At 50.5% G+C, this 17,658-nt stretch overlaps 1 protein-coding gene across 1 annotated transcript; it reads left to right on the top strand.

Annotated features, from left to right (window-relative positions):
- Positions 1 to 1,043: 1,043 nt before the first annotated feature.
- ercc6l (excision repair cross-complementation group 6-like) lies at positions 1,044 to 16,349 on the top strand. Its single transcript, XM_078566431.1, has 4 exons — positions 1,044 to 1,546; positions 3,386 to 4,654; positions 6,049 to 6,474; positions 13,794 to 16,349. Exons 1-4 carry the CDS (start codon positions 1,156 to 1,158, stop codon positions 15,314 to 15,316), a joined length of 3,609 nt encoding a protein of 1,202 aa, XP_078422557.1. The 5' UTR covers positions 1,044 to 1,155; the 3' UTR covers positions 15,317 to 16,349.
- The last annotated feature ends 1,309 nt before the right edge of the window (positions 16,350 to 17,658 follow it).

Genomic DNA, 17,658 nt, shown 5'->3' with positions numbered 1-17,658 from the left:
CTTGGAGGATGGTTCCGCTCGTGGGGATAGATCTAGGGGGTAGAGGTCTACCGTTTAAGATGGAGATGAGGAGAATATGTTTGTGTCAAAGAGTGTTAGTCTGTGGAATTCTCTTCCCCAGAGAGCTGGGTCATTGAATATATTCAAGGCTGAGTTAAGATGGGTTTTTGATTGACCAGGGAGTCCAGGGTAATGGGGAACAGACTGGGAAATGGGGTTGAGCCAACCCGATCAGCCATAATCTCATTGAGTGGCGGAGCGGGCTCGAAGGGCTGAATGGCCTCCTCCTGCTCCTCAGTCCAATGTTTCTGTGATGGGGGGTTTGTGCCGAGCCTGTGCCGCTATGGCCGTGATGGAGCGAGTCGGAGCGGAGCGATGGCGAAGGATCTCGCAATGAGGAATGGGCTCAGCGCCGCCCATCGTCTTCCCCAAGGCGCAGGAGTCCTTCGCCGTGGCCGTGGGGAGAATATCGAAGACGACTCTTCTTCAACTCTTCCCCCAACAAGTCAACATTGGACCCGAAACGTTAACGTTGTTTCTCTCCACCCAACCCAACCCAACCCAACCCAACCAGATGCTGCCAGACCAACGTCTTCTAATTTCAGATTTCCAGCACCCGCTGTGCTATTGTCTTGATCTTGAAGGTTTCAGGTTTGTTGTTCTTGTTGTTGTTGTTTTTCCCTCTTGCCCCTTCATTTGTTTTGAATTTCCAGGTTTCCAGCATCTGCCATGAGTGTGGGGTTGGGTTGAGAATGTGCTTTGGGTTTCCTCCTGGCGATTCTTTCCCGGGCAAGCGGTCGGTCGGCCATCCCCTCTCCCTCTCCCTCCACCAAACCACCCCCACAAAGGCCGCGCGGGCCTCATTTGAAATTCTGGCGCCAAAGGCGGTTTAACGGTTTCTTTTTTTGAACGGCCGCTCGTCCCGTGATCCTCTCAGCCCCTGCAATGGCGGCCGAGAGACCCCTGGGCAGCAGCAGCGGCGGCAGCGGCAGCAGCCCCGAGCCGGCGGCGGCGGGGATCCCGCCCGGCCGGCCGCCGCCGCCCCTCTCGGCCGGGGAGCTCCAGCGGTACCAGGCGCTGATCGGCCGGGGGAAGGAGGCGGCCCGGGCCGGCGAGCTGAGGCGGGCCCTGGAGCTGCTGGGGGCGGCTCAGGCCATGTGCCCGAGCGGGAAGCTGAGCCGGCGGCTGGAGCGGCTGGAGCGGGCACTGGGGGAGCTGGAGGCCGAGGCCGGGGACGGGGAGGACGGGGATGAGTTCGTGGCCGTGCCCGGCTGCGGCCTCTCCCTGTACCGGGAGCTGTACGAGCGCCTGTACCCGCACCAGCGCCAGGGGGTGGCCTTCCTCCACCGGCTGCACAGCGGCGGGGGGCCCGGCGGGATCCTGGCCGATGACATGGGCCTGGGGAAGACGGTGCAGCTGATCGCCTTCCTGTCCGGCATGTTCGACTCGGAGCTGATCCACTCCTGCCTCCTGCTCCTGCCCAGCGGCCTCCTCCACAACTGGGCGGCCGAGTTCAGCAAGTGGACCCCGGGCATGAGAGTCAGAGGTGGGTGGGGGCGGGGCTTCCGCAATACCGACAGTGCAGCACTCCCTCAGTACTGACCCTCTGACAGTGCGGCACTCCCTCAGTACTGACCCTCTGACAGTGCGGCACTCCCTCAGTACTGACCCTCTGACAGTGCGGCACTCCCTCAGTACTGACCCTCTGACAGTGCGGCACTCCCTCAGTACTGACCCTCTGACAGTGCGGCACTCCCTCAGTACTGACCCTCTGACAGTGCGGCACTCCCTCAGTACTGACCCTCTGACAGTGCGGCACTCCCTCAGTACTGACCCTCTGACAGTGCAGCACTCCCTCAGTACTGACCCTCTGACAGTGCAGCACTCCCTCAGTACTGACCCTCTGACAGTGCGGCACTCCCTCAGTACTGACCCTCTGACAGTGCGGCACTCCCTCAGTACTGACCCTCTGACAGTGCGGCACTCCCTCAGTACTGACCCTCCGACAGTGCAGCTCTCCCTCAGTACTGACCCTCTGACAGTGCGGCACTCCCTCAGTACTGACCCTCTGACAGTGCGGCACTCCCTCAGTACTGACCCTCTGACAGTGCGGCACTCCCTCAGTACTGACCCTCTGACAGTGCGGCACTCCCTCAGTACTGACCCTCTGACAGTGCGGCACTCCCTCAGTACTGACCCTCTGACAGTGCGGCACTCCCTCAGTACTGACCCTCTGACAGTGCGGCACTCCCTCAGTACTGACCCTCTGACAGTGCGGCACTCCCTCAGTACTGACCCTCTGACAGTGCGGCACTCCCTCAGTACTGACCCTCTGACAGTGCGGCACTCCCTCAGTACTGACCCTCTGACAGTGCGGCACTCCCTCAGTACTGACCCTCCGACAGTGCGGCACTCCCTCAGTACTGACCCTCCGACAGTGCGGCACTCCCTCAGTACTGACCCTCCGACAGTGCGGCACTCCCTCAGTACTGACCCTCCGACAGTGCGGCACTCCCTCAGTACTGACCCTCCGACAGTGCGGCACTCCCTCAGTACTGACCCTCCGACAGTGCGGCACTCCCTCAGTACTGACCCTCCGACAGTGCGGCACTCCCTCAGTACTGACCCTCCGACAGTGCGGCACTCCCTCAGTACTGACCCTCCGACAGTGCGGCACTCCCTCAGTACTGACCCTCCGACAGTGCGGCACTCCCTCAGTACTGACCCTCCGACAGTGCGGCACTCCCTCAGTACTGACCCTCCGACAGTGCGGCACTCCCTCAGTACTGACCCTCCGACAGTGCGGCACTCCCTCAGTACTGACCCTCCGACAGTGCGGCACTCCCTCAGTACTGACCCTCTGACAGTGCGGCACTCCCTCAGTACTGACCCTCCGACAGTGCGGCACTCCCTCAGCACTGACCCTCTGACAGTGCGGCACTCCCTCAGTACTGACCCTCTGACAGTGCGGCACTCCCTCAGTACTGACCCTCTGACAGTGCGGCACTCCCTCAGTACTGACCCTCTGACAGTGCGGCGCTCCCTCAGTACTGACCCTCTGACAGTGCGGCGCTCCCTCAGTACTGACCCTCTGACAGTGCGGCACTTCCTCGGTACTGACCCTCCGACAGTGCGGCGCTCCCTCGGTACCGACCCTCCGACAGTGCGGCGCTCCCTCGGTCCCGACGGCGCGGTGCTCCCTCGGTACCGATCCCCCGGCGGCGCGGCGCTCCCTCGGTACCGACCCCCCCAGTGGCGCGGCGCTCCCTCGGTACCGACCCTCGAGCGTGTGCCCAGAATTTTGTGTTTGTGTCTGGAGTGGGCTTTGAGTTCTCGAGCTCCTGACTCGAGCAGATCCCCATTGACATGTTCTTGTTGTTTCTAGAGTTCCACGGCGCCAAGAACGAGCGGACCAAAAACCTGGAGCGGGTGCAGCGAAGAGGTGGTGTGGTGCTGACCAGCTACCACATGCTGATTAACAACTGGCAGCAGCTCTCCAGCCTGGATGGCCGGGAGTTCACCTGGGACTACTTGGTGCTCGACGAGGCTCACAAGATCAAGACCAAGTCAACCAAGACCACCAAGTGTGCCAGCGCTATCCCAGCCAAGCACCGTGTCCTGCTCACAGGAACACCAGTCCAGAACAACCTGCAGGAGATGTGGGCGATCTTCGACTTTGCCTGCCAGGGCTCCCTGCTGGGCACCGTCAAGACGTTTAAGATGGAGTATGAGAACCCCATTACGCGGGCCAGGGAGAAAGATGCCACGCCCGCAGAGAAGGCCCTGGGGCTGCGCATCTCTGAGAACCTCATGAAGACCATCCAACCCTACTTCCTGCGGCGCACTAAGGAGAACGTTCATTCAACGCCCGAGCTTTCGCAGATGAACGGGGGTGAGGTGGAGAGGCCGAGCTCGCCCACCGGGGCCCAGATGCCCAGCTTGACCAGGAAGAACGATCTGATTGTCTGGGTTTATCTGAGCCGGGTCCAGGAGGAAATCTACAACAACTTTGTGTCGTCGGAGGAGGTTCAGGAGGCGCTGCTGACCAAGCGCTCGCCCCTGGTGCAGCTAACCAACCTGAAGAAACTGTGCGACCACCCAAGACTCCTGTCCCGCAGGATCTGCCAGGAGCTCGGCCTGGACGGCTGCGCAGAAGAGGGCGGGGCCATAGAGGGCAGCGCCTCGAGTGACATCAGCCGCGTGTCCGATGAGGATCTGATTCAGGAGTCGGGCAAGCTGGTCTTCCTGCTGGCCTTGTTGGGGAAGCTGAGGGAAGAGGGCAAACGCACGCTGGTCTTCTCGCAATCGAGGAAGATGCTGGACATCATCCAGCGCATCCTGACCAACAGGGGCTTCAAGTGCATGCGCCTAGATGGCACCATGGCACTGCCTGAACGGCAGAAGCAGATCGAGGCCTTCCAGCGCTGGGCCGACTACTGTGTCTTCCTCCTCACCACCCAGGTTGGTGGTGTTGGCCTCACCCTCACAGCGGCTAACCGTGTGGTGGTCTTTGACCCCAGCTGGAATCCTGCCACGGACGCGCAGGCTGTGGACAGAGCCTACAGGATCGGACAGACCGACAATGTCGTCATCTACAGGCTGGTGACCTGTGGCAGTGTGGAGGAGAAGATTTACAGGCGGCAGATCTTCAAAGGTATGACTTTCAGCTGTGGAGTCTTCACTGAGGGTTGTGAATCTTCTGGAGCTTTCCACTCCAGAGGATTGTGGATTCTCCCTCGTTGAACATCTCCAAGACTAAGGTCGATGGATTTCCTGGGAATTACTAAAGGAAGTAGGAAGTGTGGGAATAGGACAGGAAGGTGGGGTGGAGGTTGCTGGTCAGCCAGGATCTTGCTGAGCAGCAGAGGAGCTGAATGGCCTACTTGTGCTCCTATTTCTCATGTGGTTCATTGCACTTTGCCCCTCAGTGTAGAGTACCGACAGGGAACAAAGTAGAAAGTTAAAGCTGGGAATACCCGGACAGCTACAATGGAGAGAAACAGGTCTGCGTCCAGTTCTGAACTGGGACATTAGCTGTTTCTCTCTCTCGCTCTCTTTGCAGATGCTACCAGACCTGCTGAGCATTTCCAGCATTTTTTGTTTTATGAGTTTGCTCTTGAGAAAGTGAGAGACTTTGTGGAACTGCTGTGGTGTAGGTACACTGGTTGGGGAGGGAGTTGGGATTAAAAGCATGTAGTGTTTGTGCCGTGTTAAATGTCTATCTTGAATTGGGAGATTGTGTCGTTACGGAACACAATCTTGGAAAGAATCATCCAGGACAGAAGGAGGCCATTCAGCCCATCAAATCTGTGAAAAGTGATCAAGTTAGTCATAAGAACTTGGATCACAAGAAATTGGAGCAGGAGTAGGCCATTCGGCCCCTTGAGCCTGCACTGCCAGTCAGTAAGATCGTGGCTGATCAGCAGTCTTAACTGCACTTACCCCATGTCACCCATAACCTTTGACTCCCTTGTCAATCAAAAATCTTAACCCAGTCTTGAATATATTCAATGACCCAGCCTCCACTGCTCTCTGGGGAAAAGAATTCCACAGACTAACGGCCCTCAGAGAAGAAATTCCTCCTCATCTCCATCTTAAATGAGAAACCCCTCATTTTAAAACTGTGCCCCCTCGTTCTAGCTTTCCCCATGAGGGGGGAAACATTCTTTCAGCATCTACCCTCTCAAGCCCCCTCAGATATGCTTCAATAAGGTCACCTCTCATTCTCCTGTAGGTCCAACCTGCTCAACCTTTCCTCATAAGACAACTCCTTCATCCCAGGAATCAGCCGAATGAACCTTCTCTGAACTGCTTCCAAAGCGAGTATGTCCCTCTTTAAGTACGATGACCAAAACTGTACACGGCCTCCCCAATGCCTGGACAGTTGGAGTTCCCTGCTCGTTCCCATATCTCTGCAATTTTTTTCCCCAAGTATTTATCCAATTCCCCTTCAACCACACCCCCAAGAGCAGCCTTTAATGGAAATGAGATTATGGGCACTAACTTTGAAAGGAATGTGATTAATGCTCTGTCTCTTTATTCTGGTAGACTCGCTGGTTCGCCAGTCAGTTGGAGAGCAGAAGAATCCCTTTCGCTACTTCAGCAGACAGGAGCTGAGGAAACTGTTCATACTGGAGGACCCCCGGACCTCGAGCACACAGAGGCAGCTGCAGTCCATGCACTCCAGCCAGAGACGGACAGACAGCACGCTGGACCAGCATATTGCCTTCCTGCACACCCTCGAGATGTTCGGAGTGACAGACCATGACCTCATTTTCTCCCAGGATGTTGCCCCCGATGAGGAGAACTCAGTTAATGATCCCGAATCGAGGCATTACATCCAGCAACGTGTGCAGAAAGCCCAGGAGCTGGTGGCAGCTGAGTCACAACTCCAACAGCAGCTAGCACAGCATATCCAGACGGATACTGAACCAGGCTGGCTGCACGGACCTCGAGAGCCTCCGACAATTACAGGTAATGTTCTCCTCTCTTGGACTTGATGGTGCTTTTTAAGAATTTGTTCACTGGTGGCTCACGTTGTGTGGATTACCAGTCCAGTGATTAGGATTGGGAGTGTTGTAAACTGTAAGGAGGGCAGTGTAGGACTTCAAAAGGACATAGACAAGTTGGTGGAGTGGGCAGATAGGTGGCAGATGAAGTTCAATGTGGAGAAGTGTGATGTGATGCATTTTGGTAGGAAGAACATGGACAGATAATATAAAATAAGGGGTGAAATTTTGAAGGGGGTGCGGGAGTAAAAGACTTGGGTATCTATGTGTATAGACCATTGAAGGTGGCAGGACAGGTGGAGAGAGCAGTTAATAAAGCAAATAGTATTCTGGGCTTTATTAATATGGGCATAGAGTACAAGAGCAGGGAGGTTATGCCGAATTTATATAAGACACTTGTTAGACCTCAATTGGAGTATTGTGTACAGTTCTGGGCGCCACATTATAGGAAGGATGTGAACACATTGGAGAGAGTGCAGAAGAGATTTACAAGAATGGTTCCAGGAATGAGAAACTTCAGATACAAAGCTAGATTTGAGAGGCTGGGACAGTTCTCCTTGGAGAGGAGATTTGATAGAGATGTTCAAAATTATGAGGGGGCTGGACAGAGTAGATAGGGAGAAGCTGTTCTTAATTGTAAAAGGATCAAGGAACGAGAGGGCACAGATTTAATGATTTGCAAAGGAAGCAAATGTGAGGTGAGAAAAATCTTTTTCCCACAGCGAGTGGCTCGGGTCTGGAATGCGCTGCCTGGAAGTGTGGTGGAGGCAGGTTCAATCGAGGCATTCAAGAGGACATTGTTTCTATTCAAATAATCATCTAATGTGCAGGGGTACGGGGAAAAGGCAGGGCAATGGCACAAGGTCATAATGCTCATTTGGAAAGCTGGCGCAGACACAATGGGCCGAATGGCCTCCTCCTGTGCTATTAAAATTCTGTGATGTAAGCACTCTGTTACCATCATGTGGCTTTCCTTCTGAGCTGGCTATTCACCTGCAGCGTGTGTCACACCTGAGACTGCTCCTGTCCTTGTCTGCAGCAAACATCACTCAATGGATTGGAACAGGACACCGAGCTGTATCCTCTCCTTACCCCAGCCCCCACTCCGAATCGTCCTTTCTCACTGTTGCTGGGTCAAAATCCTGGCGCTCTTTCCCTAACAGCACTGTGGGTGTACCTACACCACATGGACTGCAGTGGTTTGAGAAGGCAGCTCACCACCACCTTCTCAGGGGCAACTAGGGATGCTAAATGCTGGCCCAGCCAGCGAAGCCCACATCCCGTGAATGAATAAAAAAAAATGCTACAATAGAGGAGACCATTCAGCCCCTCAAGCCTGTTCTGTCATTCAGTGAGATCATGGCTGATCCATCCTACCTGCCTTGTCTCCATATCTCTTTATACCCTTAGCTAGCAAACATTGATCTATCTGAGCTTTATCAAGGTAACTAATTGAGCTAGGATCGACGTTTTGTGGGAGAGTGTTGCAGACTTGTACCAGCTGGTTATTATTCAGTTGGGCGTGATGTTTCTGGTGGGGAAAAGCCTACGTCCCTTGTGCTACACTGGTTTGTGCTCCCAGTTGGCCGTCTGGGTAACCTGCAAGTTGAAGGCTGCGCCCTGCTACAGGAACTTAGGAGCAGTAGTATGTCATTCGTCCCCTCAAGCCTGCTTTGCCATTCAATACGATCATGGCTGATCATCTACCTCAACGCCACTTTCCTGCGCTATCCCCATGTCCCTTGATGTCTTTAGTCTCCAGAAATCTATCAATTTCTGTCTTGAACATGCTCAATGATTGAGCTTCCACAGTCCTCTGGGGTGGAGAATTCCAAAGATTCACCATCCGCTGAGTGATAATTCCTCCTGATCTCAGTCTTAAATGGCCTACCCCATATCCTGGTTTTAGACTCACCAGCCAGGGGAAACATCTTACCACATCCACCTTGTCACGCCCTGTAAGAATTTTGTAAGTTTCAGTGAGGGTACCCCTCATTCTTCGAAACTCGAGGGAATACAAACCCAGTCTCCTCATAAAACAATCCCACCATCCCAGGCATTAGTCTGGTGAACCTCTGTCACTCTCCCTCTATGGCAAGTACATCCTTCCTGAGATAAGGAGACCAGAACTGTGCACAATACTCCAGGTGAGGTCTCACCAAGAAACCTTTACAGTCTGCCTTAATGCTCCTCACTGGTTTGCATTTACATTCTCTTTTTCCCAGTTTCTTTGCTGGGTTCTAAATTGCTCCCAATCCTCAGACTTGCCACTTTTTCTGGGACCCTTATAAGCCACTTCCTTTGATCGAATGCAATCTTTTAACTTCTTTCGTTAGTCATGGTTGATTTACCTTTCCCTTTGGGTGTTTGTGCCTTTGAGGGAAGAATATCTGCTGTAGACTGTGTAGTATTTCTTTAAATACTAGCCATTGTCTGTCAACTGTCAAATCTTTGTGTATTTTCCCAATCCATCGTAGCCAACTTACCCCTCATACCTTCATGATTCAGATTTAAGACCCTGCTTTCATAATGAACTATATCGCATTCAACTTAATGTGAAATTCTATCATATTAGGGTCACTATTTGTTATTAATTAGCCCTTTCTCTTTACACATTAAATCCAACATAACCCGATCCCTAATTGGCCCCTCAATGTACTGCTCCAGAAACCCATCTCGTACACTTTCCAGGAATTCCTCCTCCACAGCATTAGTGCTGATTTGGCTAACCTAGTCTGTGTAAGTTGAAGTTGCCCATTATTACTGCATTACCCATGTTACATGCAACTCTGATTTCCTGCTTTATACCGTGTCCAAACTCCCACTACAGTTTGGCTTATAAACAACTACCACCAATGTTTGCTGCCCCTTGCTGTTTCTTAGCTCCACCCAAACTGATTCTACATCTTGATCCTTTGATCTAAGATCCTCTCTCACTAATGTACTGATCTCGTCCCTTATTAAGAGTTCTGCCCCGCCCCTTTCCCCTTTTTTTGTCTATACCTCCTAAATGCAGAATATCCTTTTGGATTTTCAGTTCCCAATCTTGGTCACCCTGTAGCCACGTCTCTGTAATGGCAATTAAATCGTACTCATTTACCTCAATTTGTGAATTCAAGGCATCAAGTTTTTTTAACATTGTTCTCTGTTCTGATCCTATTTGATGCTTATCTATACTTTGTCAGTCTTCTATTTTTTGCTTAAATAAAAGCAAAATACTGCAGATGCTGGAAATCTGAAACAAAAACAAAAATTGCTGGAAAAACTCAGCAGGTCTGGCAGTAAACTGATGAAGAATCACACGGACTCGAAACGTTATCTCTGTCTTCCTCTCCACAGATGCTGTCAGACCTGCTAAGTTTTTCCAGCTATTTTTATTTCTATTTTTGCTTTCTACTTTTCTACTTCATTTTACCAGTTTTGCTTCCCTTGAATCTGAGCTCCCTCTCAGGTTCCCAACCCTCCCCAATAGCACTAGCGAATCTCCCTGTGAGGATGTTAATCTGGGTCCTGCTAAGATGCAGCCCGTCCATCTTTTACAGGTCCCACCTGCCCCAGAACCGGTCCCAATGCCTCAGAAATCTGCCCTACCTTACTACACCAGTTCTCTGGCCATGTGTTCCATCACTCAATTCTCTTGTTTCTATGCTCATTAGCAGGTGGGTCTGGAAGTAATCGTGAGATTACTGCATTAGGGGTCCTGCTTTTCAGTCTCCTTGCTAGCTCCCTGGAATCAGCTTTCAAGACCTCCTCCCCCTTCCTACCCTTTCAAGACCTCCTCCCCCTTCCTACCTAAGTCATTGGTACCAACGTGGACCACAACTTCTGGCTGTTCACTCTCCCCCAGAAGAATGTCCTGCAGCCACACCGTGACATCTTGACCCTGGCACCAGGGAGGCAACAAACCATCCTGGAGTCACATCTACGGCCACAGAAATGCCTATCTATACCTCTAACAAATCCACCATCGCTACTGCTCTTCCCCTCTTCCTCCTCCCCTCCTGTTGTTAAGTCCGGAATGGAAGGAGTGTGTAAATTATCCAGCCCCACTACTCCACAGGCCATACCATTAATTTAAATGTTTAATTTTCTCACTGGGATGGCCAATTGTTTACCTATACCTCTAGTACCAAGAAGAAAAGAGACTCTGACCAGGCTTCTTTCAAAAAACTCCGAATGATTCATTTATTTTAAAACACAACTTCTCTAAACAAGTTGCCTGTACCGGTTAAAACACAACTGTAATCGGGAAGTATAACTGTCCATTTCTTCCTAAAGAATTCCCCCAGCACACATGCAGACAAACAAGGGACAGAGTCTCTCTGCAGAGATGGGCTTTGGAGGATAGGCATTATAAAATGAAGGATAAAGGCCACAGGGTCTCGACGCTGTCGCCCTGGAGTTGTCTCGTGTGGAGACGCTGGTCCCGGTGGACGTCTGGAAGTTCTCATCGCTGGTCTCGGCTTCTCAGGTCCAAATGCAGACTAGTTACATTCAGGGTTCTCTGGCTGCAGGTTGATAGCCACACACAGTTTTAGACAAGGTAGAGAGAAGGAGCCTTCCTTTCTCAGCTTGTTTTCCAATAAGACTGCCTCCAAAAAAAGCAGATTCACAATTTAAATTTATTTCCCCCTCTCCCATGTGATTGCCTCTTTTGTCTCCCAGCTTCATCAATTAAAGTACTTTGCAGTTCAAAACAAACAACTCAAGTACCAAATTGGTCAGGTGATTTCTCGGAAGAGGCCTGCTTGTTGACAGTTCTCAGGTGAACTTATGACCTTTTTTTAAAAAGAAAACTCAGGTTAACGTCCAGATGTCCAGATCATGCCAGGTCCTTCCATTTTGTAAAAGAAAACTTTGGTCTTGAGAGAGATGATTCAAACACCACAGCTGGTGCCACGAACTTGGCTCTGACTGCACTCCTCCAAGGAACCAACCAGTATCCAAAACAGAAAACTGATTAGTGGGTGGGATCTTGGGGGACTCCTGCACTACCTACCTGGTTCTCTTGGACTGTTTGGTGATCACTCATTCCTTGTCTGCCTGCATGTTCCTAGCCTGAGGCGTGACCACCTCTCTGAACGTGTATCCATGTGCCACAGTGACTCCAGCTGCTGCTCAAGCTCCGAAACCCGGAGTTCCAGTTTCTGCAGCTGGTGATGCTTCCTGTACATGTGGCCATCTAGGTCCACGACTTTCACATACTACAGGACACGCATTCCACGTGACTGAGCTGCCCTGCCATGTCTTAATTTTAATTCACTTACATTCATTTTATTTTACTTTGGTTTACTTATATTAACTTTATTTTACTTGGCCTTAACTATCTAAACCTTACAGCTATTGATAAACCTTACTAGTACTGATAAATCTGACTAATATTTAACACATTTTATGAGTTGCAATAAAGCTTACTTAAAGCATCTCTTTACTCCGTGCACTGAATTCCCACATGTACCTAGTTTGCTACTCACTCAGTCTCTGTCTCACTCAGGCGTAGTCTCCTGACTCTGCGCACCTTACTGACCAATATATAGTCACAGTGGGTAGCACTCTCACCTTCAAGTCAGAACTCATGTGTTCATGCCCTGTTGCAGAGACTTGAGTACAAAGTGCAGGCTGACGCTCCCAATGCAGCACTGAAGGAGTGATGTGCTGTCGGAGGCAGCGTTGAGGGAATAGTGCACTATTACAGTGCCAGTACTGAGGGAGTCACAGGATGTGACATTAAATCAGGTCCCCATCTGCCCTCGCAGGTGGGTGTAGGGGAGTTATCCTTGGTGTCTTGGCCAATATCTATCCCTCAATCGACACAGATTTATCTGACCATCATCACACGTTCAAAAATTTTGGCACAATATGGGTGTCAGTCTGTGATGCAGACACAACCAATGCAGAAGCAGCTCCCTGTAAATACACACTCATAAACACTAACTCCTGACTCTGACTGGCCAGATGACAGGAACAGTTACACATGCCACTTGGTCTGCACTGCAGCTCCCAACTAAAGCCCTGGTCATGGAACTCCTGTTTGCTAAATCATTTTCTCCCAACCAGGGGGAATCTGCCAGCCAAGGAGGTAAATGCCTTGGAGGCGGTTCAGAGGAGGTTTGCTAGATTGATACCTGGAATGAGTGGGTTGTCTTATGAGGAAAGGTTGGACAGACTGGGCTTGTTTCCACTGGAGTTTAAGAGTGAGGGGTGACTTGATTGACGTAAGATCCTGAACGGCCTTGACAAGGTGGATGTGGAAAGGATGTTTCCTCTTGTGGGTGAGTCCAAAACTAGGGGGCACGGTTTTAAAATTAGGGGTCACCCTTTTAGGACAGAGACTTTGGAACTCTCTGCCTCAGAGGGTGGTGGAGGCGGGGTCACTATTTTTAAGGTGGAGGTAGATAGATTCTTGTTAGGCAGGGGGATCAAAGGTTATCGGGGTTAGATGGGAATGTGGAAATCGCAACACAAGATCAGCCGTGATCTTATTGAATGGTGGAGCCGGCTCGAGGGTCGACTCCTGGCCCTATTTCTTATGTAAAAGATCCGATTGAACAGTTCTGAGCAGGAAAAGATAGAGGAGAGACAATATAAAGGGTACAATACTAAAGGGGGGAACAGAGGGACCTAGGTGTATATGTGCATAGATCATTGAGGGTGGCAGGACAGGGTTGAGAGAGAGATAATAAAGCATATAATATCCTAGGCTTTATTAATAGGGGCATAGAGTAAAAAAACATGGCAAGTATGTTAAACCTGTATTATAAAACACTGGTTCAGCCCCTGCTGGAGTATGGTGTCCAGTTCTGGGCACCGCACTTTAGGAAGGCTGTGAGGGCATTGGAGAGAATGTAGAAAAGATTCATGGGAATGGTTCCAGGGATGAGGGACTATAGTTATGAGGATAGATTGGAAAAGTTGGGACTGTTTTCCTTGGAGAAGGTTGAGAGGAGATTTGATTAAGATGTTTCCTGAGCTAATATTTATCCCTCTACTGCCACCGCTCAGATTATCCAGTTATTGCTGTTTTGTGGGAAATTCCAACAGTGACTACATTTCAGACGTACTTCATTGGCTGTAAAGAGCTTTGGGATGTCCTGCAGTCAGGAAAGGTGCTACAGAAATGCAAACTTGTTTTCTTTTTCTTAAAAGGAAGAATCCCAAAGCAACAGTATTCATTCTCTCAGTAGCTATGTTACCAAGAGAAACCTGTGAGCAGTTTGTTTAAAATGTGTGTTTGTTTTTAATTCAACCACCTTGGGGGGGGGTTTGTTGTTTTTGCTCTTGCAGGCAGAGGAGAAGGAACCACAAGACCACAGCCAGATTCTACCAGCAGCATGTTCCCAGTATTGACTGAAAACTGCATTCCTCCCTACCCTCCAGTCATGGTGGATTTAACACAGCCAGTCGACCAAGAGATGGCTGATGAGGTGCTTAACCTGAGCTGCAGGTTAGCTGAGCTGCCGATAGAGTCAGAGGAGCAAAGTGACAGCGTGGTGATGTTGGACAGCTCCGTGTCACCTAGTGACACCCATACTACCAGGGATGAGGATGGTGGTGGTGGAGGTGACTCTCTTACTGCAGACCTCGGATCTGCTGTGTGCCAGTTACCCGACTCGAGTGGCAAACTCTCCCTGGCTCTTCAAAATAGCCTAGAGCAGCAGCAGCAGCTTTCCACCGAGGGCCAAGGTGATGAGTCCGATGCAGAGCTGTCTACCTCTGAGGTTAATTCTCCTGGCTCCAAAGCCCTGTTTAAAGCTGATTTCAATCTGGTGTTGGAAGAGACTATGGAAGAGGGGGAGAATCTGGATTCTGACAAGCCGGCTGAAGCCAAACTCCTGATGGAAGACTCTTCCAGTTCTTTAATAGAGATCCAGCCAGGCAACATGGAAGCAGCTTGGCCTGTCGAGCAGCCTGGTAAGGTCCCTGTGTCTCCGGGCACCGAGTCTCCCAGCAGCGTGGAAGGGGATTGCTCCGAAGTTTTCCAGCCCTGGAAGAAATGCCAAGGTAGAATGATTGGCAGTGACAGCGAGGAGGAAACTGAGGGTGACCTCGACCCTCCCAGTGCCCCAGAGAATTCCCCACGTCAGTTTGTGACCAGTCCGATTCTGAAAGCTTTCAATGTAGCTGCTACTTCCACCCCTAAAGAGTTAAACTCACCCCTTCCAGCTTTCCTGAACAGAAGTGGAAATCACTCAGTGGCTTCCAGGCGTTCGTTAATCTGCCAGGTTCTTGACGATGTGGAGGACATGGATGAGGCCCCCCCTGGCAGTATGGGTGCCCTGCGTGTTGATGATGATGGTGGTGATACAGATGATAATGTAAGCAGCCAGAGCGATGGAGAGGAAAGCACAGGTGAGCAGAACGCTGAGCCTAGCCAAAGTCAAGCGGACGGTAGATCTGTGGAAGAAGCAACGCCTGAAAGGCAGAGCTTGGAGCTGGGAGTGGCCAGCAGTGATGAGGGAGTCTCTGAGTCGAGCAGCTCAATGGTGACAGGGAGCAATGAAGAGGCTGGGAGCAGCGAAGATCAATCTGGAACGTTCGATCCAGAACTTGGCTCTGATGAACAGCTGGAGACCTTCACAAAGGTTCCAGCACAACTGACTGTGATCGATACACGTGCAGCAGGTGAAGAGGCAGAGCCTACACTGGGTGAATATGAGAGGCTGGTGAAACGTGGCAAAGTGCAGATGGAGCAAGGAGAATTGAAGGCAGCATTGAACAGTATGCTCCAAGCTCTGGATCTCTGGAGTGGGGATCCTGAAGTGCAGTTAATAACCATTAAACTGTATCGCCAGCTAGATCAGGGCTGAGGGACAGTGTGTGTATGTCCGCCTTCTCCACTTCACCTGCTCATTTCAACTGCTGACTGCACTGCAGAGCCAGAACTGTAAAAGAGCAAATTCCTTCATCTGATTTTGAGTTTTGCTGGTTTGAGTTGTGATATTGCTGTACAGCTAGTTTATCATAAGAGAGTCTATCCACTATCAGGGCTTTCAGACCTCGTCAACTGAGTGAAACCTGAAATCTTCAAATCTGGAGAACCTGTTAACATTTAAAGCTAAATCTGAGTCTCTTGAAAATATGTCTGCATAGAATCTTCTCTTGCTGGCTCTTTTTCTTTATCCTTTTCCTCCTCACCCCTTTCTCCCACCCCCTCCTCCATTCTTGGTCATATCCCTGTAATGTGGGGCATTTGCCTACCATCTCCAATTTCCCCATTGTACTGCTGTGTCTCTCTCCTGTCCACAGCCCCTCCCCATGCCTTTATAAACCCAATGAGTCAGCTGCCAGTGCCCCCACTGGGCTCCGTGTGATGCCTGTACTGTATTGATACCTGTAGTTTGTTTTCTAATGAGAGGTCAGAGTAAGGATTGTGCTCGTCTGATCGAGGAGGGACACGACTTTCCCTCCTGAGGTAGAAGCGATCTGTTGCCAGGAAAATCCCTGGTCTTGGTTGTGTCCGAATATCTGAAAACATGAGCTGATTCGTCTCGGAGGTGAGTTGAACACCAGCCTCTGGTATTCGATCTCTGAGCGGTTCATCCTTTTTAATATCACTTCAGCGTGCAGTAAAACAGACCCCACTCCACTTCACCCTGTGGGAATTGTTAGATTAAAACTCAGCCCAACTGTTCAGCTTCCCAAAGCTATCAGTAATATCCTTTGGCGGAATTTCCATTCCCCTTCTTTTGAACAACAGTGCTGATCTTGGAATTGATTTGTTCAATCTTGACGATTTAGCAAGCCCAAGAATTGAATAGTTTTGATCAGTGCTTCGAGATGTGTTCTGTACACATATTTTCTGTAAATTGACTTTAATGATGAATAAAATGAATACTCAAATCTGTGTTGGTTAAGGAGAGCTCAGTGCTTCACAAAATCTGGACCTGCAAAGTAATTGGGTGGCTGGAGGCAGGAGCAGAGGACAGATACCACATAGTGCAGAGTGGGCTGGCTCACTCCTCTAGGAGGGGAGTGGTGAGAGCAGCACACACACACCATCTGTTCCCGAGGCTGGTGGTGGGCATCAGGTAAGTTCAGTTTTGTTCCAGAGAGGGTTCAAGGTATTTAACTCGGCTTTGTGCGCACATCCATCTCACTGATATCTGTAAGCACCAGTTTTCTTTAAGCATGATGAAACTCTCGTCATGTGCTGTACTTATTTAGATGGGTGAGGGGCTCGGCTGTGACTTCTAATCCATTTCTAGAGGAGACAGTTTGATAAAAAGAGCTCGAGAACCACCATGATAAATCATCACTCAATAAACTCGGAGCCCAACTATTCAACATCTCACCCTGCAGCTCAGAACAAAGAGCAGTGATGTGCATGGGGGAAGTACGAGGGGGAGTTGGTCATTCAGAGCAAGTACAGACAGGATGGGCCGAATGGCTGCCTCCTGCACCGTAACAATTCTGTGATTGTGAGGCTGCAATTCATCCTGGAGGCAGAGGGACTTTGCCTCGCATCTGGGTCCTTCTGATCAAGTTCTGCCCCAGAACTGTTCCTCACTTGTGGGTGGTGGAACACAGTGCACAGCCCTGGCTAGAGTGGAGAAGGAGCTCTGCAGATTACCTTGTTCGGGAGGTCAGGGACAGAAGCAGAGCGCCTCCCCCCACTCCTGTCTGTCTAGGGAACCCTTCGAACGGGATTGATGCAAGAGAGAGTGGACCATGCAGGATCAAATCCTGCCACTACCCATAATCTGTAGGGAAAAAATATGGCCCATTGAGTATCTCAGTTTCATAATCATCAAGATCCATTTATTTCGGATGCCACAATGTGCTACATTCAAATACTAAATAGATCAGTATTAGCTATAGTTAGTTAAATCAACTCAAATTACAATAATGTACAGGAATCTTTTGCAGTTTAGGCATTTTTATTCCCCATTTAATGTGCCCCAAAGTGTTGAGCAGCATCAGAATGCAGTCATGGTGCATACCCTACAAGTAGAGCACACCTGGGGCAGAAACTACCCCGCTGTCCAGTGCATGTCTCCCCTCCCCTCGCAAGACTGGTCATTTACCCTTCCAGCCCGTCAAACCCCCCTCCCCCGCAGCTCCTTGAGAGGCAGGATTTGTTCTGTGTCTGACAGCTGGAGTGAGGGAGGGGGAAGAGGGTATGCGGCAGGGGAAGACCCTAATCATCTGG

The sequence above is a fragment of the Cetorhinus maximus genome, chromosome 21 (genome assembly GCF_964194155.1).
Source record: "Cetorhinus maximus chromosome 21, sCetMax3.hap1.1, whole genome shotgun sequence".
Taxonomy (NCBI): domain Eukaryota; kingdom Metazoa; phylum Chordata; class Chondrichthyes; order Lamniformes; family Cetorhinidae; genus Cetorhinus; species Cetorhinus maximus.
The sequence above is the reverse complement of the archived record's forward strand: the minus strand, read 5'-3'. Positions and strand labels throughout refer to the sequence as shown.

Bases quoted from the DNA above. Each gene is read 5' to 3' on its own strand.
- ercc6l (XM_078566431.1), top strand. From the start codon at position 1,156: ATGTGCCCGAGCGGGAAGCTGAGCCGGCGGCTGGAGCGGCTGGAGCGG. The intron at 4,655-6,048 runs GTATGACTTTCA...TTATTCTGGTAG, and splicing joins CAGGCGGCAGATCTTCAAAG to ACTCGCTGGTTCGCCAGTCA. The intron at 6,475-13,793 runs GTAATGTTCTCC...TTGCTCTTGCAG, and splicing joins AGAGCCTCCGACAATTACAG to GCAGAGGAGAAGGAACCACA.